The 26352-nt window shown below is 37.7% G+C and overlaps 2 protein-coding genes across 2 annotated transcripts in view; one reads left to right on the top strand and one right to left on the bottom strand.

The window, feature by feature from the left end:
- Positions 1–1433: 1433 nt before the first annotated feature.
- copb1 (COPI coat complex subunit beta 1) lies at positions 1434–11815 on the bottom strand. Its single transcript, XM_008405240.2, has 22 exons — positions 11713–11815; positions 8917–9072; positions 8534–8763; positions 8046–8215; positions 7842–7956; positions 7666–7758; positions 7425–7562; positions 7221–7340; positions 6982–7089; positions 6716–6862; positions 6450–6595; positions 5341–5437; positions 5079–5239; positions 4854–4974; positions 4526–4753; positions 3383–3562; positions 2938–3082; positions 2721–2840; positions 2500–2645; positions 2293–2382; positions 1922–2077; positions 1434–1686 (listed from the first exon to the last, which is right to left on the bottom strand). Exons 2-22 carry the CDS (start codon positions 9005–9007, stop codon positions 1627–1629), a joined length of 2862 nt encoding a protein of 953 aa, XP_008403462.1. The 5' UTR covers positions 9008–9072; positions 11713–11815; the 3' UTR covers positions 1434–1626.
- A 425-nt stretch (positions 11816–12240) lies between these two features.
- pde3b (phosphodiesterase 3B) overlaps positions 12241–26352 on the top strand; it is a 47478-nt gene continuing 33366 nt past the window's right edge. Inside the window, exon 1 of the mRNA XM_008405239.2 lies at positions 12241–15467. Coding sequence (XP_008403461.1) covers positions 14580–15467 — 888 coding nt within the window. The 5' untranslated portion in view covers positions 12241–14579. The remainder of the gene's footprint in view (positions 15468–26352) is intronic.

The following is a 26352-nucleotide window of genomic DNA, read 5'->3' as shown; positions in this document are numbered from 1 at the left end:
TAATTTAAATCTAAAGCAGTATAATAACCTGACTAGTCAACTTTTGAGCAGAGTTTGGAGTGAGACAAGTGTCCGGGTGGGGTCGACGTTTAAAAAGCTAGGATGAACAAATTTAAGCCAGAATAGTTTTAACTCTGCGTCACAATGGAGGAAATGCCTAACAGGGCAGTCAATAGATAATCATTAATAAAACAACCACAAAAAAACGAAACATTAAAGCTGAAAAAATAACTAAGGTTTTATAAGTTGCTTTTCTCTAAATGTTATGTAATAAAAGGTATATTTTTCAGACATCATTTACGTTCATCCAAATAATTAAAAACCACATCTTAGTTTATTCTAGGTATGTTATCACTGCAAAACAAACGTTTCATTTAATTTTCAGCAACTTATATTAAACTCGAAAATTAGATAGAAATTCCAATGCAAGACTAACTTCACAATGTGCAAAACCAGTTTGTATGTCATAAAAAAGAATCGTGCTAAGTTATGACAACTCATGTGGCAGGTCCCAACTCACGTCTGCTGTAGCGCCACCCAGTGTCAAGAAGGGAGAAACTCTGCTGTACAGAGGCTTAGTGGTTAAGTTTAGAAATGTGGTTATTTTTTTTAGTAAATTCATGTGATTTATACAAGCATTTCCAATGTCGGTATTAATTAACTTACATCTTAGCTTAACTTCTGGGCCACAGAAGTGCTTTTGTAATAAAACACAATATTTCTTGTGAAGAATGTTAATTATCTGGTTTAAAGTGTAAAATATTTCTGAAAAACCAAAGTTGTTTCAAACAGACCAAAGCAGTTTGCTCTTCCATTTTGGTAGCGACACTCACCCTAAGATTGATATGCACACGAAGTAAATAAAAATAGAGACTCCACTTTGAACACAGTAGCTGGAAAGCTGCAGAGCTGCCAGACGGCCCACTGTTTATTTTCACAGCTGAAGTTCTGACCTCAAAGCAACCTTGCTGCCTTTATCTAACCCCCTGGAGGGACAGATTCTCCAGATACTTTAACTGTATGAGCAGGGCTGTGACCCTGTGGCCAGTTCCCAGAAATGTACCCTTACTCATGAATTATAAACAGGAAGGCAATATGGAACATCGACACCTGCGCAAAAGCAGTCTCCATCTCATTAACGCAGCAATACCATAACTTGCAAATTGCTGATTATATTCTAAACAACTGCATCATATTCTACGTGAACCACATGTATCCCTTGGATTGGTGTTTTAGTCCCTATGGGGGTACTGACAGGACAAATACCAACTGGTTTCACACTGTGCAAGATATCAAGAGAGGAATGTGAGGAATTCTAATTAGTACCTGGAGATATGAAGCTAGACAGAGTCTTTTCTCTTAAAGGGCACAACCACCTTTAGGCAACTGAAACCATTCTCTGGAATCCGTTATAAACATTTATTTAATTAGAGGCAATTGTAACTTCAATATATGTTTATTGAAAATTAACAAGGACAGAAAAAAAACAAAAACAGATGTAGCGTTTAGAGAAATGTAAAAAAAAAAATAATGGGGGGACAAAAGCAGCAAAGTATTAACAGTACTGACTTCTTCTTAGGGTGATGCAAAGGTGGCAAAACAGATGTAGACAGAAAAGCAGACATATCAGATATTAGCCTTTTTTTGAGAGAGGTTGATCTTATCACCGAGGCTTAGTGCCATTCCCTGTGGAAAGAAAAGATTTATTACAACACAGATAGAAAACAAGAACATGAAAAATAATGTAAAAATAGGTAAGACGTTCTCACATTCCTTATTTGTACCCATTTCTACATTTAATTACTTAATATTGAGCTATAATACAAAGCACCAATATGGCTTGAATTCAGAGTCAGTAAATTCAGTCAAGCTTTTAGTTCCCAGATTAAAACCAAGTCAGTGCACAGCAGCTGTGACCCACCTGACTTTTGGCCCTAATGCGTATGTGTCCGGTGACCGGTGCGTCGGGCCCCAGGTGAATGGGCTTCTCGATGCTGACGTTAGCCAGGGCATCTTCCCCAAAGATGGAGCGAGCATACAGGTTGGCAGCCATGAAGCCACAGAAACCAGAGAGTGCCTGATTTATTTCAGAAAACAAAAGAAAAGACAATGTGAAGAAAAACTCTTCAGCAATAACGAATCAATAATAGTACCTAAAATGGATAGCTCAGGGATAACAAATACAAGACATTACAAGCAAGCAAATACACAAACATCCCAAAAAGTTTTATGTTTTTTAAAATCAAACAGAGGACAAAATGCTTGTTGAGTTTTGTGTTAACAGTAACTCACCTTTTCAGGAGTCAAACACTTCATGTTAGTGGACTTAAGGATATGCTGAAGATATTCATTCAGATCAGTGATGTTTGTGTTTACCGTCACCTACAATCAAGACAGGTTCTGGAATTACTTGTTGTTAAATGGAAACAGCATTGCTTTAAATAAGGGGGAGGAAACTTGACATTCCAAGAAGCTGTTGATCTATCAGGCAAAGCTTACCTTGTTTTCCCATTCAAACTCTGCCCACATCTGTCTGAACTCTGCATCTGTGCAGGAGGCTGGCTGGATGTAATCCATGATGTCAATATGAATGTCGCTGAGGACAACACAGTTTCTGTCGCTAGCAGCTCCGGACACATCATAGACTGCGGAAAAAGAATCAAATTTAAAAACACACACCAGCAAAAACATAAATTAACTCCCTGTCATTTCTCTCTTACCAATGTTGCCAAATATAATCCCATTCTCGGTAGAAGCTACCTTGACATTAGCCTTTATGTTTGCAAAATCATGAGGGGCCAGAGTTAGAGGGGAAGGTTTTTCAACCAACTTCAGATCCCCTGAGGAATAAAGTAAAACGCTCGATTTAGAACAAGAACACAGAAAAAGGATACAAAACCAGTTTCTCCAGATGAGAAGAGAGTTAATAAAACAAACCTAAAGTGGCCAACTCAAGAGTGCAGTTCTGAAGAGTGTCGCTTGTTTGGTTGACCACCAGCACATCCAGCACAATGTCATACTGGTTAACATGGACATAGGCTTCAGCGTACACTGGATCTGAGAAGCCAGTCAGCTGGGTCACCTAGTTTAGAAAAATGTTTATTTAATCATCATGTTTGATGCAATTACTGAAATAGCCTTCTAACATTTTGAGCAGATTTTACAAACAGCACAACAAAATATCCAGGAGCAATTCATTATATATTTCATAGCATAACCTATAACTTGAAAAATACAACCATGGCTCAATAGTTGTGTAACTTTTCCTAATGTCCAAAACCTACAGCGCCCTCTGTGGTTAATGAATAGATAGGTGAGCTTTTCCAACAACTCAATCTCTAGTGCCAAACTGTATGCTGCTCAGTAGGGCTTTGTGGCTTACCTTATTAAGTTTCGATGCAAGTGGGTCAGCAGCCTCCTTTCTCTGGGTGTTACCCATAGCAGCCAGCAAGCTCAGCTGAAATTGGTCCTCCTTAGAGGTCATCTCATTTTTGGCTGTGAGTTGCATGAAGGAGATCGGGTCGTCTGCTTGCACAGTCACGTTTCGTTTCTCAGATTCTTTCTGTGATCAGGATTAGAAACGCATTAGGGACCAGTCTTTATCTGCTTCACGATCATGGCTTTGAAATGTGTTGTGTACTACTAGAGCATAAAAATTTTTGAACTACTAGAGTTCAAAAATATCTGGACACTTGCTCATTTTAGGTAACCGACAAAGTATGTGTTCAAACTTTAGAATGATGCAGAAGATACTTGGATTATAATAGGTGAAATATTGCTGTTATCACTTTCTATAAATCCATACTACCATCTGTGACTATAATTCTATGTTGTAGTTAATAACATGATCTAAGAGCAACAATAGAGGTGTCAAAACAAACTGGCTACAAATATTGCTTTTGTTAAAAACAGAAGAAATTTCAGTGATCATCTTCCTGTCACATCACTGAGACATGTATAAAAGTGATTTACAATTAAAACATGAACCAAAATGATTGTGACCAGAACTGTTAAAGGGCTCTAGTGGCATCTCTATTAATGTAATAAAATAGGACACACAGCTGAAAAAATTGAATGTTCAACCAGATTTTGGCAGCCTTATCAAAATGCTGATCAAATTTGTATGTTAATACCCATCTTTTTTTCATTATTCTCATAAAACTATCTAGAAATAAATTATTTCAAAACAACAGATTATTCAGCTAAAATAAAACACATCCCTGAAAAAGCAAAAATGTTCAACATAAATTTCCTTTTAAATCTACAACTAAGTCCAAGCTCCTCTTCTAAATCTAGTTTTAGACATTTTTCTTTTCTAACTGTTTTTATTATTGTAAATCTATAAAGTTCAGCACTTTGGTCTGTGCTTCCTTTTTTAAAAAGTGCATGACGAATCAAGTTGACTTCACATAAAAAAAAGAAAAAGGAAAAAAAAACAAGAACAGGAAAATGTGATTTCTTCCTGAGCCTATGATTCTGAGGAGGTTAAATACAGAGTTCAGCCCAGTGACTCAACCACCATTACCTTCTGCGACAGCTTCTCCTCCTCCAGCCTGACGGTGAGCATATGCGACAGGGATCTGCGGCACTCTTTGTTGAAAATGTCATTCATAAGTGGTGAGCACTCTGACAGAACCTTCAGGCACAACGAGATGCGGTCCACATCATCGTCTGTAATTGGCTTCTTGGGCAGAGAGGACTTGCCCAAGTGCAGCACTGTGACCATAATCAGCATGGCTTCAGCTACAAATGACTGAAGATTCACAGAGAGGGGGAGGGATTAGAGAAACAAGCAGATGGCTTTAAAATAAATGAAGGGTTGTATAAGTGACTTTATAGGTAGAATAACTTACATTTTGTTTCTTCTTGTCTTGAACGATTGAAACGTAACGCAGGGCCAATTTGGTGAGTGTTGTGGCCAAGGAAGCCGCCACGAAGAAGTCTCCATCCATTAGGAATCCTCGGAGTGGTGGTCTGGGAAAAAAAAAAAATACAGACTGAGACATGTGGGGAACTCGAGAAAAATAATCAGTTCAAAATTGTGGACTTGTAATCCAACTCCAATGTGCAAATGTTACCTGTCCTCTTCTTTCTTCGAAGGCCTAGAGGAGCTCAGGGCACTCTGTGTCACGTAGGTCCCCATCTCCGTCACCAGCTTCTGAGCTGGAGCTGCACTTACTTCATCCTCTGGTTTCAACTCACCCGTCTCTTTTTTAATCTCATTCTCCACTATTGGGATCTGTCCAGTACACATGTAAGAGATTTAAGACCATTTTAATAAGACTAAAATTTACCATAGCCAATCAGTAACAACTTAGAGACATCACTAAGCACACACACCTCTCCTAGAGACCTGCGTACTTCAGTCATCACACTCTGGATGTCCTCCTTAGTGCTGCAGTATTCTCCTAAAATCCAAAGTGCTCCCCTGTAAATCCTGGAATAAAGCAATTGTGACAATCATGTACAGTGAAGCTTAGATGTTGTGAACTAAGCTGGACTTAGTCCAGCAAGTGTTAGCCTAACACTTATTACACAACAAGTGTGTACTAACAACTCAAAGGTAAAAACTCAAATGCATTGCACAAAAAGTGACCCATTTTAGGCAACTGTGCTTAACATACACATATAGGTGGGACATCACAAAAGAAAATGAAATCAGCATATTCACAAAGCTTTTCAACAGAGGGAAGAATAAAATGCAGTAACATTTTCTAATTGACTGCTGCACTTGATTAAAACACAGTAGACCAACACCAGCAGGTACATGACTTTCTAAACCCTCAGTGGTTGTGGAAACGTCACAGCGGTCCTAAATTAAGCAGCCTGGATTATGTGCTTCTCCACTCTTGCACCAGACTTGGACTTTGATGTTTAACTAAAATACAAAATTCACTTTCTTCAGAAGAGTGCTTTGGATCACTGAGCAACAGTGCAGTTATGTTTTTTTCTCAACTTCCCCTAGTTAGGACGCTTTAGACATAGTCTCTGGCTCAGAGTCCACGACTTGTCAATCTCCGTTAAACTATTGAAAGGCCATGGATTCATACAATCATCTCAAGGCTTCTGTTATCTCTATGGCATGTGGGCCTTTTTTCCACATCATACTTTTTCCATTTTCAACTTTCCATTATCAAGCTTTGATAGAGCACTTTCAACACTCCGCCTTTTCTGGGTTAACGCTCCAAGTGGAGGGTATCAATGACACTCCACTTGAGCAGTCTTCCTCAAGATTGTGCAAGTCATGCCAACATTTCTGTATACATTTTTCTATTGGTCCTTTAATATTCAAAGAGCTGATAAACTTTGGAATTTTGTTAGCTGTAAGATATAATGATCAAAATTAACAAAATGCTTGAAATATTCTGCTTTATAACAATCCGATTATTAAAAAAACAATTATTTCAGGTTCCAGATAGTAATAAATAAAAGTGTTTCTGAAAGCTTACTTGACTGTTTTAATGGCATGAAAGACCTCCAGCATCTTCTCGATGATCAAAGGTCTTAAGCTGTCAAACCTCTGGATGGCCTCCCTCACAAACTCCAGCACATCAGCAGCAGCTGCCTCATTAGTGTCACTCAGGAATTCCATCAGCTAGGATTGAAATCCCATCAAAAACACATATATATTCATCTGAGTCTCTGTTAAGCTAATTATACAAATGGAAAACAGTTTAGAGAAGATTTTCTCATGGTGCTAACATAAAAAACTCACCACAGGTATGACATTAGCTGCCATGTCAGGGAAGCGCACGCTGCATGAGTGGAGAGTGCGAACCAGCAGCTGTCTGTACTTATCGGTGTCTTCATGCTCTGTTACATTGTTTGTTTTAATCACCTCCTTCTTCAGAACAATCACCAACTAGAAAGCAGACAGAAGTCACAATATTTGCAAAGCAGCTTCTGTCAGAGAAAAGACATCAAAAATAACCAAAAAAATAAAAACACCTGAAAAACAATAACACTTCATTTAAAACCGACCTCCTCCACGTTACGAGAGGAGACGAGGTCCAGGGCCAGCTGCAAGGTCTTCTTTCTGACTTCCAGGTCGGGGGTGCTGAGGACACGCAGGATGTCCATCACTAGGTCCTGGATAAATACATAAATAAGTAAATAGTTCATTAAACTGATTACATCCCAACAGTCTCACATAACTAAGAATAAATTGAATGTTGAAAACATTTCAAAGTAAAAGATAAAGCAGCCATGAATCAACCTACTTGAAGTACGCGCTCATGAGTCGGATGGTCCTTCAGTTCGATCAGACGATCGAGAACGATCAGCTTGACGTTGTTGTCGCTCTCCTTGATGATCAAATCAATGTAGCACTGCGCAGCAGCCTGGGGTCCGGAAAATTATATGATAGTCAGAAAACATATCAACAATGCGTCTGGCGTACAACAACAGTAGGGTAAAATATGCACCTTGATTGCTGTGGGAGCACTGGAGAGAGTAACAAGAGTCCCAGCAGCTTCATACTTAACAGCTGGACTGGAAGACTGCAGCAGATTGTAGATGCAACGGATAAAGCGGGCGCGCTCTGATGGATTAGCATGGCAAACCTAACACACAGAACAGCAATAAAAAAAAATAAATCAATGGGTTTTTTTATTGCATGCTTGTTTAACTCAGAACCTGAATTATAGAAATCGGCCTATTTCCTACCTTGTATATCAGCTCCACAATGACCAGCTGCAGGATGTCGCCGAAAGTATGAACCTGATCGATGCATGTGCTGAGGTAATCCAGAGCTCGATCCTGCAGGAACAGATGACTTTGCTTAGGTCTGCATAAACACCACGGCCTGCTACAAACAGACTATGTGCTGAAATGCAACAAACCTGATCTGCATGAATCAGCATCATGAAGGCATTTCTCTTACAGCTGGCATCTTTTTCATTGACAAGAAAATCATGGATCAACTCTGGAGCATCTGGGATGAGATGCTCAAAGTTCCTAAAAAATATAAAGCAGCTCATTACTCACAAAAAAAAATGACAAACTGCATAATGTGGATGGGTAAGAAGATGTTCCCCTGTTGGTACCTATAGATGGTATAAATGGCCAGGACAGCGTTTCGGCGGACGTAGCTGTGGCGGTGCTCCAGACAGGCGCGGATAGCCGGCATCAGAGGCTCAAGCAGCTCAGATTCCTTCAGCTTGCACAGGAAACGGAGAGTGGAGCCACGGATGAACTCGTTGGGATGCTGCAGGTCCTGAAATTAAAAGAAACATTTGCAATAACTTAATGTGCAGAGAACAAAAGCAAACTGTTCTTAGAACATTGTAAAAAAAAGAAAAAATTATTTTTTTTCAATTCAAATGTTAATTTCAACTAACAAAATGTATATTTGCCAAAGCTACAACTGAGGCAGTATCGTTAAATTTTTTGTTTTTTAATACAAATTTAAACAAAGAACAGTTTATGAGTTCTACAAGTCACAAAAATGACAAACTACTAAAATCTGAATATTATCTGAATCTTTACATATTTTTTCTGTTTGTTTGAAGTATTGAGGTCACAGTTCGCTCACCTTCCTGTAGGCATCACAGACCAGGATCATCTCCTGCAGCAGCTTGCCATCTGGAGTTGTTTTGGGAACGATCTCCCAGAAAACCAGCAGCAGCTTTTTTATGGTGTGGTCTTGAAGTGGCAGCACGAAGCGAATAATGGTCATCAGAAGTCCTGGCAATTTCTCACCATTCAGGATCATGATGATGACCTTCTTCAGGGCTTCAGTTTTTGCTTTGATCTCGCCCTTTTCTGAAGAGAAATGGTTTTCATATTAAACTCTATCAACTACTAAAAGAGAAATAAATACATAGGTTTAAATGTCTGTATTTTTACTACAAGTAAATTAGGATCTATGAACTACAGCAAAAGTTAGGGAAGTGGGGGTCATATTAAAAGGCTTACCTAGATCTGTTTTTAAGCTGACTTCAGAAGGGGGCTCCGAGTCAGAGGCAACATTTATCAGAGTGTAACAAACATTTTCTGCAGCTGTCATTTTGCTGCTGGGTTTGTAGAGGTTCTTACAAGAATCCCAGTGAAAAAAAGCTGTCTGGTAGATACCTATGTGAACCAAAAGAAAAAAGAAAATATCAGTAAAGGGCAGAGAAAATGCCAGTGAAAATGATCTAAATATTGCCAATGATCTAAATATTGCACAAAAAAAAAGCATCAACATTAACTGATCAAAGTCTGAACAAGGAAATACAACAAATACAAAAGACAGAGTAAAGCACTGTGTAATCTTACACAGCAGCAGCTTGGAAATGTAAGGAATGGAAAAATCAACAATGTCAAGAACTATTAATTCAGTGGCAATGGAATTAACACAAAATAAATTTCCACAACCACATTCTTGGAATTATACATGGTTCCCGTGAGAGATTACATATTATACAGCTAACATTTCAAAGAATCATTTATAGTTAAATAGTAACCTTTTTCTAAATATTTTTATTCTCTTTAAGAGTTTGTGTTAAATTTCAAGAAATTGAGAAAAAAAAAACATTCCAGTGAAAAGGGCTGTCAAACAGAAAAAATAAAAAACAAACCAACAGCACAGCTTTACCAATATTCCCGGGTTGGGTGTAGAAATATATTTGCATTTATATATAAATGTATGGAAAGCAATAATTTAATAATAAATATATATTTTTATTAAGTTTCCTTTTTAAGCTTGGTAGTGTTACTTTGTTGTGCATCGATTTAAGGTCTGGCGCCGTTTATGCTTTTAGGTTGTTTAGGAGGCACTGAGTTGCTGCTAAGGCTAACTTAACTCTTATAATCAGTGATTTACTCACTATAGAGCAGAAAAATATATTAGAAAAAAAATGTAATCTAATAACTTTTAAACAAGAACAAATATTAAATTGAACAGCATCATTAAGAATCTGAATTTAATCAGGTTTGTAATACCATAACATTCACAAGCCAACAAGTCATCTAAGGTTAAACTTGGATATCCTTCTAAAAAGAGCTCCGGGGACAAATTCCCCAGTTTGTGTTTTTGTACTTAGAACAAGGAGAGTTCCCTTTATCTGAGATTGCTTATGTGATCCCAAACTTTCCCATCTGACTGGTCAACATGACCTTGGCCCAGATGCTACTATTAATCTATTATTAACCTGTAAGCTGCTTAAAATAAAGCCCTCTGTTTAAAAATGTAATCTAAAATACAAGTTTGAAGTGCATTACTTTTACTTAAGCTTTTGTGACTGTTGCTTCATATGATGCTTCTGTGTTGAAAACGGATCAGTGAACTCTGGAGAACCACACAGATACAAAATCATAAATTGCCTTTTGTGACAGCTCAGGGTTTTTAAAGTGATGGGGAAAAAAACAGAGCCAGTAACTGTGTTACCAGAGTTTTTATATGCGAGTTTTGAAATATTGCATTAGTAGCAGTTGATGGAGACAGCAGAATAAAAAAATAAAAATAATAAAAACTTCCTCACTTTCATAAAAATAAAAAATAACGTTTTTACGCTTGCTTGAGGTGGTTTAGGTATTTCCAAAAAAAAGTTAATGCACAAAAGGGAAGGTGGTTGATTTACTCCCAATCAGCAGATGGAAACACACCTAACTCAGATATTCCTTTTTGTTTTCCTCTTTTAATACAGAAGTTTGCTTAAAATTTTAGGAGAATACTGCAGCACTAAGGAGGACATCCAGAGTGTGATGACTGAAGTACGCATGTCTCTAGGAGAGGTGTGTGTGCTTAGTGATGTCTCTAAGTTGTTACTGATTGGCTATGGTAAAATTTGTAAATTAGTAATGCACACAGTGACCTACCTTAGTTTACCTAACGTAGGTCACTAAAATATGAAACATACTTTGCAAAAAGGTCCATCAAGTCTTGAAACTTTATTTTTAACGGTACAATTATAATATTTAAAATAAACTTCTCCTTTAAGTACCTGCGGGATAACTGGACGTGGCCCTGGTACCAGGACCACTGTAAGGTGACTCAGGTGCCACATAGACAAACTGTGTTCAGTTAATGAAATTTTCCATTGATTTAGTATGTTTCTAAATATTACACCGCTAAGGCTGATATTAAAACAGTACTAGATGGAATATCTCAGCTAATCTCAGTGTATATACTATATGTACTAATGTTTTAATTGCTTTATTTTTTATATGTATGTATACCAATATGTTTTGCTACCGTCTTACACATGTTAAATTTGCCGGGGGTTGTGCATTAAAGGTCGATAGCGCCACGAATTCCGGCACAATTTCATTAAATTATCTTTAATTTTTCGTAAAGAATAATTTTACCGTTGTTCTCATAACAATATAAGGCGGTGCAAAGCAGCTAAGCAGCTGCTAGCTAAAACAGCTAAAGTTAAACAAGTGCGATTTGCCGTCTTTGCGACAAATAGAGTGGTTTGCATCAAAATAAACAGCTGGGTGAGGGGAAATGCTCACAAACAACCTTAAATTATCTTGTTAGTTTGGTTACACAGCTAACAGAGCATTACACGAAATACACGAATTCGTAACCCCTGTTAGCTAACAGTAGCTTAGCTTTCGTCCAGGGTTGTAATGAAATGGAGGACGGGAACATTAGCTTACTGTCTTATATGTTAAGATATGCAAAACAAACTATCACGCATGCTTATCAAATATAAGCTGTATAACAGCTATAATATATATCTAGTTCTTAAAGGTGGCTACCAATATCAAACTTTAGTTATTTACCTGTGTAAAAGCCCGATGAGCCCCCAGTGGTGAGCTGTCTATCGGCTCTCTGCTTCTTCCTTCTGACGTGGAAGGCAACTTCCTGAGCCACATCACAACTACCGTGCCCCGGAAGGCTCAAACGCGCAAGGAAAATCTAACAAAAATATTAAAAAGCTGAATTTTAAAATATATCAGAACGTTGCACTTTAATTTTAAGTTTTGCGTTCTTCTATTCTGTGAATGAATATTGCAACATCTAAAAGGGAAATAAATAGACACAACAAAAGATGAGAAATTGTACTATTTCATTCAATGTTTGTTGTTACAGAAGTCACAACAAAAGTAATCTTAAGACACTTAAAGATCAAACTAGAACCAGTTAAAATTTTTGCTTAGTTCAGCCAAAATCAATTCATTTTATTCAAATACATAAAAGAATACAAAAGTAATAGAAATACAACACTTAGAATAAAAATAAAATTGTACAGAGATACAGAAAAATCAAAATAAATGTTAAGTTGCAACATACTGAATAAAAATCTGAACTCATGAATCAATGTAGAAATAAATATCACAGTTTTTGTATGTTACGAGAATTGCCTGTTTTTAGAACACTTGTGTTAAAAAACACTGGTCGACTGTAAAAGTTTGCTTATGCTGTTTTAATCTTTCTTCTTATTTACTCGGAAAATATTATCTTACTGAAACAGCTCACGGGATGCACAAAGCTGAAATATGACACTTTAATTGTACCAATGGGATAAGCAGAATAGTTTTTCACCATAAGGCAAAAAACATAAATTGCTATAGCCTTGCAATTTCAATTTCCATTATTGTTTTATTTTCATTACAACAGATTAAAGTAGTTTGTAGCGTCCTCTAGTGGAAACTAACCTTAGATGATGCAAAAATATGTGAACGGACCTATACCTGCATGTTTCTCCCATGTGAACAGAGATAGAAAGCATCATATTAGTTGCTGTGCTCTGGCTGCCAGGATTGTTCTCCTACTAAAACTGTCTGAAATTGTCTCATTCAAAAGTTTAAGTTCTTTGTTACATAAAAGGCTTCCACAAAACAGGACCAGCGTCAGATGTTACAGTGAAAAACAGCACCTTTAACCAAATTTTAATTGTACTTTATTGCTTAAAGTTATTGCACTTTAACTGGTTAAATAAAGGTTTAAAAAATAACAGTTAAAAATATTTCATGAACTACTTCAAAATGTTTGCCATTTCCTTACAATATCACAGCATCTGTAATATCCCAGTGATTCTCAGACCTCTGTTATAGAAACTTTAACACATGATACATTTATGCAGAATACATGATTAAGACACACACAAAGAAGCTTGAGTTTCTTACTTGTTTCAGAGCATCAACCAGTTGTGGTAATTCCCCCCAAAAAAGCAATCACACCCACAACCCCATAAACCTTTACCGAATTTCCTCGTATTCATGGTAAAAGTTGTTAATATGTTTTGTATTGATTTGATTTAGATTCACAGTTTCATCCAATGAACCTGCACATGTGAAAATCCTCTGGGGTTAGAGTGGAGAGCACTATATCCTATGTTGAACACAATGCTTCACTTTTCTATTTCACTTACCTTTTAGCCGACATTTGATGTAAAACCAGGTGCAGCTAATGATATTAGAGGTCGCTCTTTTTAATTAGAGAGAAGGACCCACAATTTATGTTGTTGTAAACTGATGTATTAGCAAGGGCATAGTGTCAAATGGTTTGCTTTGCTGTTAATGTCTTCACTTCAAAGCGTTGTGTAATTTTTAAAACATCTTGAAATACACAACACCAAATTTGCTATTGATTATTGTCCTCAAGTAGCCTTGTCAAAAGCCAATTGTACAAGTAGCCTTGTCAAAAGCCGATAGTACTAACTATAAATACAAGTTGCCTGTGAGCTACTTTTAGTGTGACATAATTCTTAGAGGTAGAGCATGTTCAGAGTTTAAGCTCATATTTGAAAGTAAAGCCAGGATGGTTTGAGAAGTTTTGGCCATGCTCATATTTATTTTCTTATGCTAGATTATGTAACGCTGTCTTTGTGAAAGAGGGCCTGGTATTGCGAACAGATACACCGTACACAAAATAAAAACATAGAATGAAAATGTGGAGATAAGGAGTTGAAGCAATATTTCAAACTTTGACAAATTGATAAGCTCCAAAAAGAGCCATAAAGTTCATTTGGGAAAGTTATCTGTTATCAAGGTAGCTTTATGAATATGCAAAGATATGCAAAATCCATCTGTCCATTGACGCAGGATTGTGGGTGTTATTATTATTATTTCCTCATATGTTGATGATGTTTTTTAGATGCAGTTTTATACACAAAATTGGTCTGTATCTGCACTGAAAATTTTCTGAAACTTTTGAAGTTTAAGATTTTATTATTTGATCAGTTTTATAGTTTGCGTGGCAAAGTTTTTTTTTTTTTTTGCTTTAAAAGTAAACTAACTTTCATTGATATGTCTTTAGTTATCATTAAAGGGTATTTTCTGCCTTAACCCGTAAATCTTGTTTACAGAAACTGACTATGCTTTTGATCCAAACCAAGGTTAGCAATTTTCCAAGTTTTCCCAGCCCGGAGGGAGAGCACGTTTGGTGACATTGCTATCTCAGGATCCCATGCAGATCACACTTCACACACTCAAGTCATGAAGTTCTCAGTTGTGGGCTGTAGGCGGCGACGGAGAGCCCAATTTCTGTAAAAACAACATCTCACCTTCTTTCTTTAGTCCAAGTGCTGGAACACGTTTGAGTGACCATGGAGCGCGTTTGCTGTCATGTAGTTCGGCGTTAATACGCCGTGAATAGTTGTAAACGGGGGACCTTTGAGAAGATACGAGGAGCAGGACTCGAAGCTATGGCCGCACGGGAGGAAGGAGAGGTTTTGCACGGTAAACTAAGGCACCACGACGGGACTGGAAGTGTAAACAGCTCAGAGGGCTTCAGGAACGGCTATGTGAAGAGCTGCGTCACCCCCCTTAAACAGGACCATCAGAGAGGATTTTTGTTCAGCGTGTGCAGGTTTTGTAACGAAGACGTCCTCAATTCCAAACTGTTAAAGGTGTCTGCCCTGTACGTGGGCGCCTTTGTTGTTTTCGCCGTCTCTTTCCTCATTTCCAGGAGCTTGCAAAGTGACTCGGTGTGGGATTTGCGGACTTTTTTGCTGGGCTTCTCCCAGTCCATCAGTCCTCTGTTCAGCATAGGATGTGCGTTCTTCTTCCTCACCTTCTACCTGAGGAGGAAGAAGAAGCAGAGCAGCAGATCGTGGCTCCTGTCACTGCCAGCTTCGTGCTACCTCGGGGATTTTCTGGTTCTGCGGTTCTTGCAATGGGGAGAGGACCAGCACCAGATGCAAATGGTGGGCAGGTTGTTGTTCGTGTTGGGATGCGTGGGTCTGCTCACGCTGATCCCGACGCTCAAACTCAAGCACAGCGTCCTCGTCCTGGTGTTCGCCAGCGTGGTGTGGCTGCTCTCCCTCACAAGTTTGAGCGGTCTGCCCGCACTGCTCAGACCGCTCCTGGCCTGCTTTGCGGGGGTTTCTGGCTCCCTGTTGGGCATCTGTTTTGACCGCTATTACCAGACGAGGGAAGCGCCGTGCGGGATTTCCAGCGCGGAGGAAAAGGTCCCGGTGATCAAACCGAGGAGACGGTCCAGTTGTGTTTCACTGGGGGAAACGTCGACCAGCTATTATGGCAGCTGTAAAATGCCCCGCAGACCCTCGTTGCCCTGCATATCTAGAGAGCAGGTAGGTCACCTCACCCCACCTCCACCTCCCGCCCTCTGCAGGACCATGGTCTGTTGTTGTGGTTGCAAAAATAGGCCCACAGATAATCCACAACTGCTCACCGTTCACGCGAGTGGAAAGCACCCATGTCATGGCAGAAAGCAGTTCAAGCTCAACATAAGACAATGATCAGTTTGCCACTTTGATAAACAAATTGATAGACAACTTCAGTCATGAGTCTGTGTCATGTAACTATTTGATATCAGCGTCACTGAATTTGTTGTGTAAAATGACTGAAGGCAGCATCGCATTTCTAAAGAGTGACGTAGAAGGGCTAGCTCTGTTTCTATGTAACTTTATTTACATTAATTTTGGTTTTTATTTTCAGACCATTCATTTAAGCAAAACATGCACTATAAAAAAGTTTGCAAGTGCTTTTTGTGTAGAAAATTAAACCTATACATTTTCATATAGGCTTCAATAATAGAACCTTTATATTATTGAGCACAGCTGCTCAATAATATATTACTGTAACTGTCATCACAGTATGACTGTATGCAATATTAATGTTGAAAAGAGCTCCTTGGAATGCAGTGATTGTTATCTAATCTACTCCAACTATCAGAAATTGTCCAGAAATATTAAAACTTTGCATGTCAGTGAGATGCTTAGCCTGATTAATGGAGTCTTGCTTCAGAAGATGCACATAAATGATCTGACTTAAAGTCATTGTGCCAGAGACGCTAGATCACAGAATGTTTTGGAAACACACACGAGAAAGACAGGAGGGAGGACAGTGTGTGGATTTATTAGATCCGAAGTCATCATGGCAACATTTACAATTTACCAATAATATCACCTTAGCATAACTTTTTAATATTCTTGAGGCCTTGACATAGTTACAATAAGCAGATATTGACTGGTTAATCATTGTTATCTGGTTTGATTGCTGCTTGAAAGACGTGACTTATGGCTACATACGTTATAGTTCTACTACACATTTCATCAGCGATTGTGGTTTTGAAAATATTTCCAAACAGAAGGTTTTCCTTTCTTGTGTAAAGACAGCAAGAAGGGTCAGAACTTTGTTTCAGCCAGCTGACTGGCAGTATGCAGCACTGTCTACCATGCAGATTAAAAGCACTTAAAACCATTAAAAAACCGCATGTTTCAAAGCTAGCATTTTTTTAAACTAACATTTTAAAACTTTGGTATGCCTTAAAAAGCCCCTACGCTTGCTTTCGTAGTAACTTTTCATAGTTTTTGTGTTGCGGTTGCAGTCAGCTCCGTGTATGAGGACAATATCACTTTTGCATTGCCCATTTTTAGCTTGGCAGTAGCTATTTTGCATTATCTAAGTCTATAAGGTCTGCTTCACATAGTATTTCTCCATCTTCTTACATTTCCTACATTTCGTAATGTTTTATATCAGTTAAAAATAAAGAAATCTAAAGCTTGTCGGCGGAATAGCAACACAGCCAGCAGTAGAGCCAGTGATGTGGGCCTTAGTTTCACATGACTGTCGACAACACATACTGATGGTGAGCAGCTTCATCAGTCCCTAGCCGTCCTGCTGGCGAACATAGACGTGTACATTCTGCGAAAAGCCTAGTTGTTTACATTCATAAGATAATGGGGATGCTTTCCATTGTGGTGTCAGGCGTTTCATATTACATGCATCGTGCCTCGACTTAAAAGCTTTCTGTACACAACTGTTGCCTTCATCTATACGTAAACCACATAGATATAACTGTCAACAACGTATTTTAAAAACAAAGCAGGCTATTCTGAAGTAGATGCCAGACCATCAGGTCACGCACATTGTTTCTGTGTCCTTCGAGCTTTGGGAGGAATGATAAGAGAACTAAAATTGCATGTCCAGATTGTCTCGGTTGTTCTGTTTCCCGTTTCAGCATATTTCTTTTCTCCATTTACCACATTGCGTTTCATTCTATTTGTAGAATAGCATGACATACTATAATAGTCCCTAAAATTCTATAGAGAAAGCTTTATCCGACCAGATGCAAACATTTTAGATCCGAAAGGGAACTTTATTCATAGCAAAAAAAAAAAAAAAAAACTCATATCAGATTAATTTAAGCATATTACTAAGCGGAGGAAAAGAAACTAACATAAACTAGAGGCATAAACTAAATACACAGAGGGAGTTGGCTGTTATGTTTTATAATTAGCTTTTGTGATGCTGTTTCTACGTTCTTCACCTCATAGTAATTAGCCTCTAATTTACCAGGTACACGTTTAAAACAGTCAAGACCCTCAAAGTCCTTTTTGTTTTGTTTATCAGCTCAGAACTGAAGCCGGACATCGTATTTGACAGAAATACGTATTAGCTGGTAATCAAAATAATCTAAACTTGTGGGCAGTTATCATCAGTCATGCTTTGACATTTTCCTGGCTTTTCTGTGTTTTAGTTAAAGTTTTTCTTAGAAACCAATAGAAGATCATTTCAAAAATGGGTTTGTATGAATCTCCTCCACTGGTTTCCACTTGAGCTAAATTCTTATATGTACATTAGTAAAAAAAACAAGAAAAAAGAAAGCATATAAATGCTAGCTTTCTGATCCTGCATATCGATTGCTTATATATAATCCTGCAGAACACTTGTAGATGTTCGTCATAGTTGTTTTGCGTTTCATCTACCGCTCTTTTGTATCTGTTTGTCTCCCCTGTTGGACACAGAATTATTCCGCTGGGAAGGATTGCAAACTTTGCACAAGAAAGTATCTTCAGTAGAATAACAACTCTTTGTTATATTGTGTGATTCAATTGCGATATTGCACAAAAATGGACAGCCTTTGCGTCAGAGGCAGGCAAAAAGCAAGTACAAAGAATCATTTTGAAAGGAGTCACTCTGGGTTCACTGGTAATGTCGTACATGTTCTTCATCTTCACACACGTTCTGCACACAAAGCAGTCCGTGCACCCTCTGCCCCCCTCTTGTTTGACAGGGTCACTGGTTTCTGTCTTTCGCTCACAAATACAGGAGAACTGTTCGTCCATTAACAGCAACACGTGGTTTTTCAGGCACTGAGTTCATCAGTGTGGTAGGCATTGCTTTAGCGTCATATTCATACAAGAGTAAAACATTTGTTCAGGATGGTACGTGAATATGGACCACATTTGAAAGCATTCATAATTTTAGAATCATAACCGTCTTTTTTATTTATTTATTTTTTATCTTGTCTTGACCCTTGGTTGTGAAGATAACTTGCTAGCCTGTTTAATTTTGAGATATATTGTCACACTTTAAAGATATTAAATTATGTTCAGTGAGTTGTCTGCAAAGTTTTATCACTTGCAGTCTGTGACATGATTGATAATGTCCCCCCTCTCTCTCAGTTTCAGTGCTGGTAAATGGAAACAGCCACTCCTGCGCTTAGCACATTGACACCATAGTGAACTTTCTAACCTCTCTGGACAACACGCTCTCCTCGGAGAACCTCTGTGCCAGAAGCATAAACAATGTGTTCCCACAAAAGGAAGGGATTGACAATGTCTAGCACGTAGATTGGCTTTTTTTTTTAAGAGTAATAACCTGCACGTCTTGTCTACAGTGAAAGCAAACTTCAGAGAAGGCGTAGAGTTCTCCAGAACCGCCAAGTGATGGTTCCCAGACACTTGTTCCAGATGAGTATTATGATTGTAATAAACAATGGAGGACACGTGTAATGGATGTTTGTGGAGGTCGACATTGTCCCGGTGGGGAACCTCACCGATGTGACGCAAAAGGTTATAATGGACTTCTTCTACAAATACAAATAGACCTTGTGATTCATAGACCTGACATCAGTATGAGAACATTTCTGGATCATTTCATAAGTTTCTGACGTAGGGATGTCCCAATCAGGAATTTTCCCATTTGAGACAGATCTGTATCCGTTCTAAATAGGCAAGAGAGTCACTTTCTGATTATTTACAACATTTATTATATTTAGTGCCATGTACTTGCTTGAAAATAACATTTGATCAATAGTAGATCTCACTTAGTGTTAATATGTTCTCTAACATGGATTACTTTATTCAAGACAGCTGCTGACAATACATCACATAAAATGTGCCCAATGTTTTCCTTCCATTCTTTCTTCTGAGTCTTCAAACAACACATACAGATTCAATAAATTAATGTGCTTCTCTTGGTGACGTCGTACTGCTTGTAGATGTCACAGATTATTTTAGTGGTCTGTAATGTTGGGCTTTATTAGGACTTGTTGATGATATGACTCATAGCACATTTCACTGCAATTGTAGGAAATTGCGTGTTGACACAAATTAGAAATTATTCTCCTGCTTCCTAAACTTAGCGCTTTGCTTTGAATGATGCAAAACATTATGAATAGTGTTTCTTTGTATTGTTTGTTGTTTATATGTGATAGCTACTCGGAAAACACAAATTGGATGAACAAAATAACGTACCTACGTACGTAAAGTAGACGTTTTGCAAGTTATTCATAGTTAGAAGTGCACATTATATTCAATAGCGATTGCCATTACTGTATTAGTATATGCAAAACTTAAGTCAATAAAGGACTTCTTAGACATAGCATTTAGTCAAATGTAATATACAAAACACTGCGCATATCTTTGGCCAGTTGGATGGACTTTAAACTTCCTTTTCTTCTCACACAGGGGGTGTATTTTTTATGGCTGAGGTGCTGAGAGTGGTGGAGAAACGCTGTAAAAAAAAAAAAAAAGTTTGAAAAATGCCGTTTAATTGTATTTATATTGTCATCAACATTTTCAGCAATACCATTGAAATGAAATACATTTCTTTTATCATATTTAACCCAGCCTTGATGGTTGAAAATTGGCTGTACAGCTGCATATCTTTTTATCATCATAAGCAGCAGACCTAAGATGGTTACCAAGAGTTCAGTTTTGTTTAAATCTTTTAAAAAGGTCTTGATTGGGACCCTCAGTTGGTACCTGGAGCTGGATGAGAACATCTCTTTAACTGTTGGATCCGACATGAAGACATGCTGGTGTGCTCTGAGACTGATAAATGACCAAACTGTAGATACACAGGAAATGAGAGAGAAAGCTCAAATTCTTTTAAATTGAACTGTGTGGAAACTAAAAGAATCCTCAGAGCAGTGGGAGGCGAACATAAAACAATTTTAGCTGAATTTATCCATTTAAAACGGCTACAGCTGAAAATAGGATAAACCAGTATTTAAATTAAGTGTTTCTTCGGGATGAGCAGTTATCATATCTTTATTGGTAAACTCATCATATGATTGTAATGTATCTTGATCAAAGTAAATCCTAACTGTTGGTTTCATATATCAATATATTTAAAATTTAGTTTAAATGCCATTGTTGTGTGCTGTTTAGTTGTACACACATGAGACTCTTGTTGAGTGTGTTGCTTTTATTTCTGTCGAGTCTGTTCAATCAATTTCCAAACAACAACAAGACCTGGAAAAGCACAGGAATGTGCCATTTTTGATGCCTGATGGAAAATCCCAAAGTTTATTCCTCACTAGCCATATTTTAACTAACCCCAGCTGATGAGATGGGTTGATAAAGCTGGCAGCCTCAACTAACCTAACGTCGACAAGCTTAACAGGCTTCTGTGAAAATGGAGATTACATGAATGTTTCTAGTTTTGTTTTGGTTTTATTTGGACTGACAGAAATATGCTCACTCTAGCCAGTACATTAAATGAAATACAATAATAAAGTCATTTTACAGTTCATACCACATACCTTCACTGTTCACTTGGTGTGTCAAGCATGCTGTGTGTGCGTGTGTGTGTGTGTGTGTGTGTGTGTGTGTGTGTGTGTGTGTGTGTGTGTGTGTGTGTGCGTGTGTGTGTGGCAAACGGGCAGCAGCTAGGATCAGCTGTGTGTATTCTTTTCCTTATATTTAAGCTTATACCCTAAAATAATTCTGTCTGGGATTTATCACACTGTAGTATCCAGGAGTTGTTTAAGCTTTAAACTTGACTTCTTCCAGTTTGTTTACTGCTGAGGCTATGCTGCAGCTAATTTTTTAGGAGAAAACCATAAAGTAGTGAAAAACAATTTTATTAATTTATTTTAATATAAATCTGACTTTTCAACAAAGCGCCTAACTTTTTGTTACATTTCAGATTAGTGGATACCTTGTGTGCCGATGGATTAATGTGGCTGCAGTAGTTCAGACTTGTGCCCCCAGCAATGCGTACATGTTACAGGGTCCGATGACAGGATTGCCTTACTGGCTCGGTTGTAAAAAAACAAAAAACAAAAAAAAACAGCATGAGAGTGGTCATGCAGACATGACATTCACCCACCGGGGGTTACAGCTCACAGAAACCTGTGTCACTCACAGGTGTAATTTGGTATAGTCATCTGAAAATAATTTCTATACTTCCTGTGTGTCACTACTCGTTGCCTAATATGCACAAAGTGATAAACACTATCAGGGAAATTGTTATCCGTCAGACTACAGTAGAATACCAATGCTTGAGCAAGAGATGTTTGTTTTTGTTTTTTATTTTCCTGCATGAAGCCTATCAACCTGTAATGAAAACCTGAAAATAATAAAAAAAAATTTGTCCCAGCACATTTCAGTAGAAAAAAAAACTATGTAAACATATCAAAGAAAGGACTTCTGTTTTCATTTTTACAAGCTTGCAAAGCACATGCAAATATCAACAGGAATTAAATGGAAATTTGAAAATAAATATTTTTTCCACTTGTGCATTCTGAACCTCAATGACTGAACAGCACAGAGAATTTCACTAAAACTCAGCTTGACAAGCCCTTATCGGCATATATTTTAGAGGGGGGGAAAAATAATATTTCATAGTGTTTTATTTAATTTAATGTCTTTATTTCATTTTGTTAATTTAGTTTTTTCAAATATTTATTTTTAAAATTGCATGAGCATAATATTAAAATCAAGCAAGCAAATATATATTTTTTACATGCAGATGATGTCAAAAGGCTAATTATAAAATGTGTAAGAAGACTAATCAAAAATATATCAATAGCTAATTTTCTGTCTATTCCATGTACTCTATAAACCTTTAACAAAAACAATACACTATGCATATTTGTTACAGAAAAGGAAAGAAGCTCAGCTTGTACCAGTCACTGTCAGGGACTGGTACCAATCACACAAATAAACAAATAACACAATGTTTTTTGGGGTTTTTTTTGTCAGAAGGTGTTATTGTTGCAATTCTTGATAAACAAAAAGTCGCTGCTCCAGTCTGAGATCATGATCTTGTATATTTATATGTACAGTGTGTGAAGTTTAAACGGCCTGGGAAACAACACCCATAGTTGTTTCTGTTCTTTTCCTTTCCTTTCCCATTCTGGTATCACAGTTAATAGAGTGATTTCAGAATATGTTTCAATCAGGTTTTTTTTTAATATTTTTATTTTTTAACATTTTCAAGAATATTCACTAGGGTTGCACCAATCAGCCTTTCCCACTTAGATACCAATTTTCCTTGACGTTTCACCTGCAAAAATCTATTTTGTTCTCCTTCCTGTCTAACAGGAAGGAGGAAAAAATAGATAGCAGTGTATAATCCAATTAAACATGATGAAATTTCAAGTTTATACATCAACATATTTGCCCTTGTCCGATTTCTACTGAACGCACCAGCAAAATGCATCAAAGTACATTCTCTATTGGTTATTTCAGTTACAAAGCGAAAATGGAGGGAGTTCTGTGTTTCGGTGCATTTAATGAATAAGTATTCATTAAACAATCGTCAGGTAAAATTTTGTAAAATTTCACTTGATGATTACCATCAGCAGAGCTGATAAAGAGACAACTGGTCAATTTCAGTTTCTTGTTGAATTTTGGTGAATTTCTAGCACCAACGTGAAGGGATGAATTAAGCGTGCATTTATAAAATATACCAACTTAAATATACTGCTAAATTGTTGCAATTAAAACAATCTGCTTGTCTAAGATGTTGATAAATGAAACAAACCATTTATGTAAAATACCACAATAAAGAATTTCACACCTGAAATACACTCTCCAAATTGTGTATAATTAGAGTAAGCTAAAACATAATTTTTTTTATTTTTTAAGAAAATTTTGTGTTCACACTTCCAGGGTGAAAATATCCAATTGGATTCACACGGAAGACCTCAGAGGCCATGCTGTTAGCGCTACGCAAATTCAAAGATCGTACACTGTTTTTGTGTGGTTCCACTCTACGGGGGCAGGCAGGGGTAAATAAAACACTTACTCCCCCCCACCCCCTTCCAAAATGCAGACAAGAACAGAGGAGCAGACTGTGGAGGGGAAGGCTGCAGGGAGAGCGGTGAAAGCACAGGGCAGCTCTCAGCTGTCACGTTAGCTCGCTGTTAAGCCATGTGGAATGATATAACATTGACGTCACAACCGAGTGACGTACTACAGGGTGATTGCAAAGAGGAGGGGAAAAAAAAAAAAAAAAAATTAGAAGAAGTCTTATTAATTGCCCAGCAGAAAATAGTGCCCGCCTTGAGCGATGATGAGACGGGCTGAAAAGATGGTGTACAAAAGGAAATGTTGAGATGGAATAGGGGAGAACAGATAATTGGACTTCAGGTCGGTTTGTGAATCCTGAAAATAATAAATGGAACGCAACAGACAGGCTTTTCTTAGTTTGTGTGCCACAATCCTGCATTTGACTGTTTTATAAATTGCTTACATTTTGCTGGAGGTCTCCTCCATTTTCTGGTTGTCTTTGTATGAGCACAGATGCGTAAGTATAGAAAACTGGTTATGTAACCTGTAACAACTCTTATCTCATGAGGATATTAGTGAAACTTTTAGCTGAGTTGGGGTGTGGGTGTTGCTGCATCAGTAACTAATCAGCTGTAACCCAACTGTAACAGAGACAGTAATTTGGCGTTTTATATGAGATAAAATCTTAGCATAGCGTCTGTGTCTGTGGTATTTATATTTGTTTTCCACATGTTTTAATTTGATGGGGTTTTTTCTGCCTTTTAATCAGAGCTGAAACACCGTGTGAACAGTGTATAAAATTCAAGAGAAGTGTGTGTGTGTGTGTGTGTGTGTGTGTGTGTGTGTGTGTGTGTGTGTGTGTGTTTGCATTGAGCAGTTTTATTTTCCAGTGCAGGCGGTTGTCCTCATTCTGGTCGGCGTATGTCACAAGTTAAAGTGAAACTAGCTTCATTTCAGTAATTATGTTTCTGAAGTGTATTATAAACATTCCCCCATTTTTAAATTATAACTATGCTTCTGACACATGGAGGTTGCGTCTTATGAACCTTTTATAAATGTGGCATTTGTGTGGGTGTATGTTTGTTTATTTTTGAATAACTAAGGAACCTAAAATACTGATGCATATTTTTATTTGCTTTAATTTATATTTGAATTGTATTTTCTCAAAACAGTCTCATTCTTACAGAATAGAAATTATTTTGGGTATAGGAAAAAATAAACATTATTGTTTGTTTGCTTCTGTAGAATATTTTTGTTATTGCAGAAACCATAAACCTGGAATTTGAAATCTCTGTTCTGCTCAGCAGTAATTCGGTGTTATTCACAATTTTATTGTTATTTTTATCTCAGATACTTGGGGATAAATTAATAAAAAATAAAGGCGTCCCCATGTTTAGTGTGTTCTTTCACACAAGGATTCGAGCATTTTTTATTTGTTTTTTTTCCCGTTTTTGACTGATGAAATGCGACTTGAGCTGAGCTGTTGTTGAACTGATATTCTGAAGTTAACCTCCATGTTCTGTAAGCTTGTGTAACAGTTGCGATGTCGAGACGAAGATGTCCCAATTTATTGCTTGGCAACGCCTCCTCTGGTTGCTTGGATAGTAGCTGTGAATATCTTCTAAATTTTAGATCAATATATAATTTTTTTTAAAGCAAATATTTAAAATGTTTATGTTTTCATCTTGTGGCGACTTATGCTGGTTAAAACTTGGCTCCAGTTACTGCGCCCGGTTGGGGGCAGCTTCTGTTGGCCTTTTAATGCCAGGAGTACTTTTGCATAGGTGCTTTAAATGTTTCATTGCCGCGGCGGGGCCAGGAGAAAGGGTTAAGCTGAGCGAGCGAGACTCTGCGTTTGGCTGACTGCAGAGTGAAACAGGATGCAGCGACTGCATTGTCAGCCTGCTGGTGTGAGTGCAAACAGATGAGGAAATGCTGGAGCGGGTACTCCAAAACTCGGGTTGCCCTGGAAACGTTTTGCGTCACGATCACCAGCAATTAGCTTGCAGCTCTTTAGTTTTCATGATAGGTCTAGCAGAGCTTAGCCTAATGACTCCGGTGTCAGAAGGGCCATCTTAAAAAAATGGCCTCATGTAACATCAGCGGAGGACTTTGCTTCCTCTTATCTTTCCTTTTTTTTTTTTTTTTTTTTTACCTTTTGTTGGCAATATAGCTAAAGTGTTAATCATATTCGGTCACACTTTTAGAGCTATGATCATTTTAAAATTGAAAACAAAATACTTTTGCATGCCTCCTATATGTCTTTTTCTTTTTTTTTCTAATGCGGTGTAATTCACCGCCCTAACATTGTCTTTGGTTATATGACTATTTAAATTTTTTCAGGACTTTTTTTCCTCCCTGTAATTTAGGTCAGAGAGGCCGACCCTTCGCCGTCAGCTAAGTTTGAACCAATTAGACACACTTATAATTTTTTTTGACACATAAAACCAGGTGAATTAAAGTTAAATAAGTAATGCCGCAGTGGTCCCAAAGCTGCTGGTATTCTGTCTCTTTCCATCTAGCAGTGGAGATTTTTCTTTTTTTTTTTCCACCAAAGGCCACCAACATTTCAGACAGGATAACTTCCAGACTTAGGATGTGTGGACTGTTTTCTTAGACCAGTGGAATAAGTGGCTAAATCCGACTGCTATGACATAGGTGGGAGAACCTTGGTTAAATAGCCTCTGTGGGAATTTAAGTAGAT

The sequence above is a fragment of the Poecilia reticulata genome, linkage group LG3 (genome assembly GCF_000633615.1).
Source record: "Poecilia reticulata strain Guanapo linkage group LG3, Guppy_female_1.0+MT, whole genome shotgun sequence".
Classification (NCBI taxonomy): domain Eukaryota; kingdom Metazoa; phylum Chordata; class Actinopteri; order Cyprinodontiformes; family Poeciliidae; genus Poecilia; species Poecilia reticulata.
The sequence above is the reverse complement of the archived record's forward strand: the minus strand, read 5'-3'. Positions and strand labels throughout refer to the sequence as shown.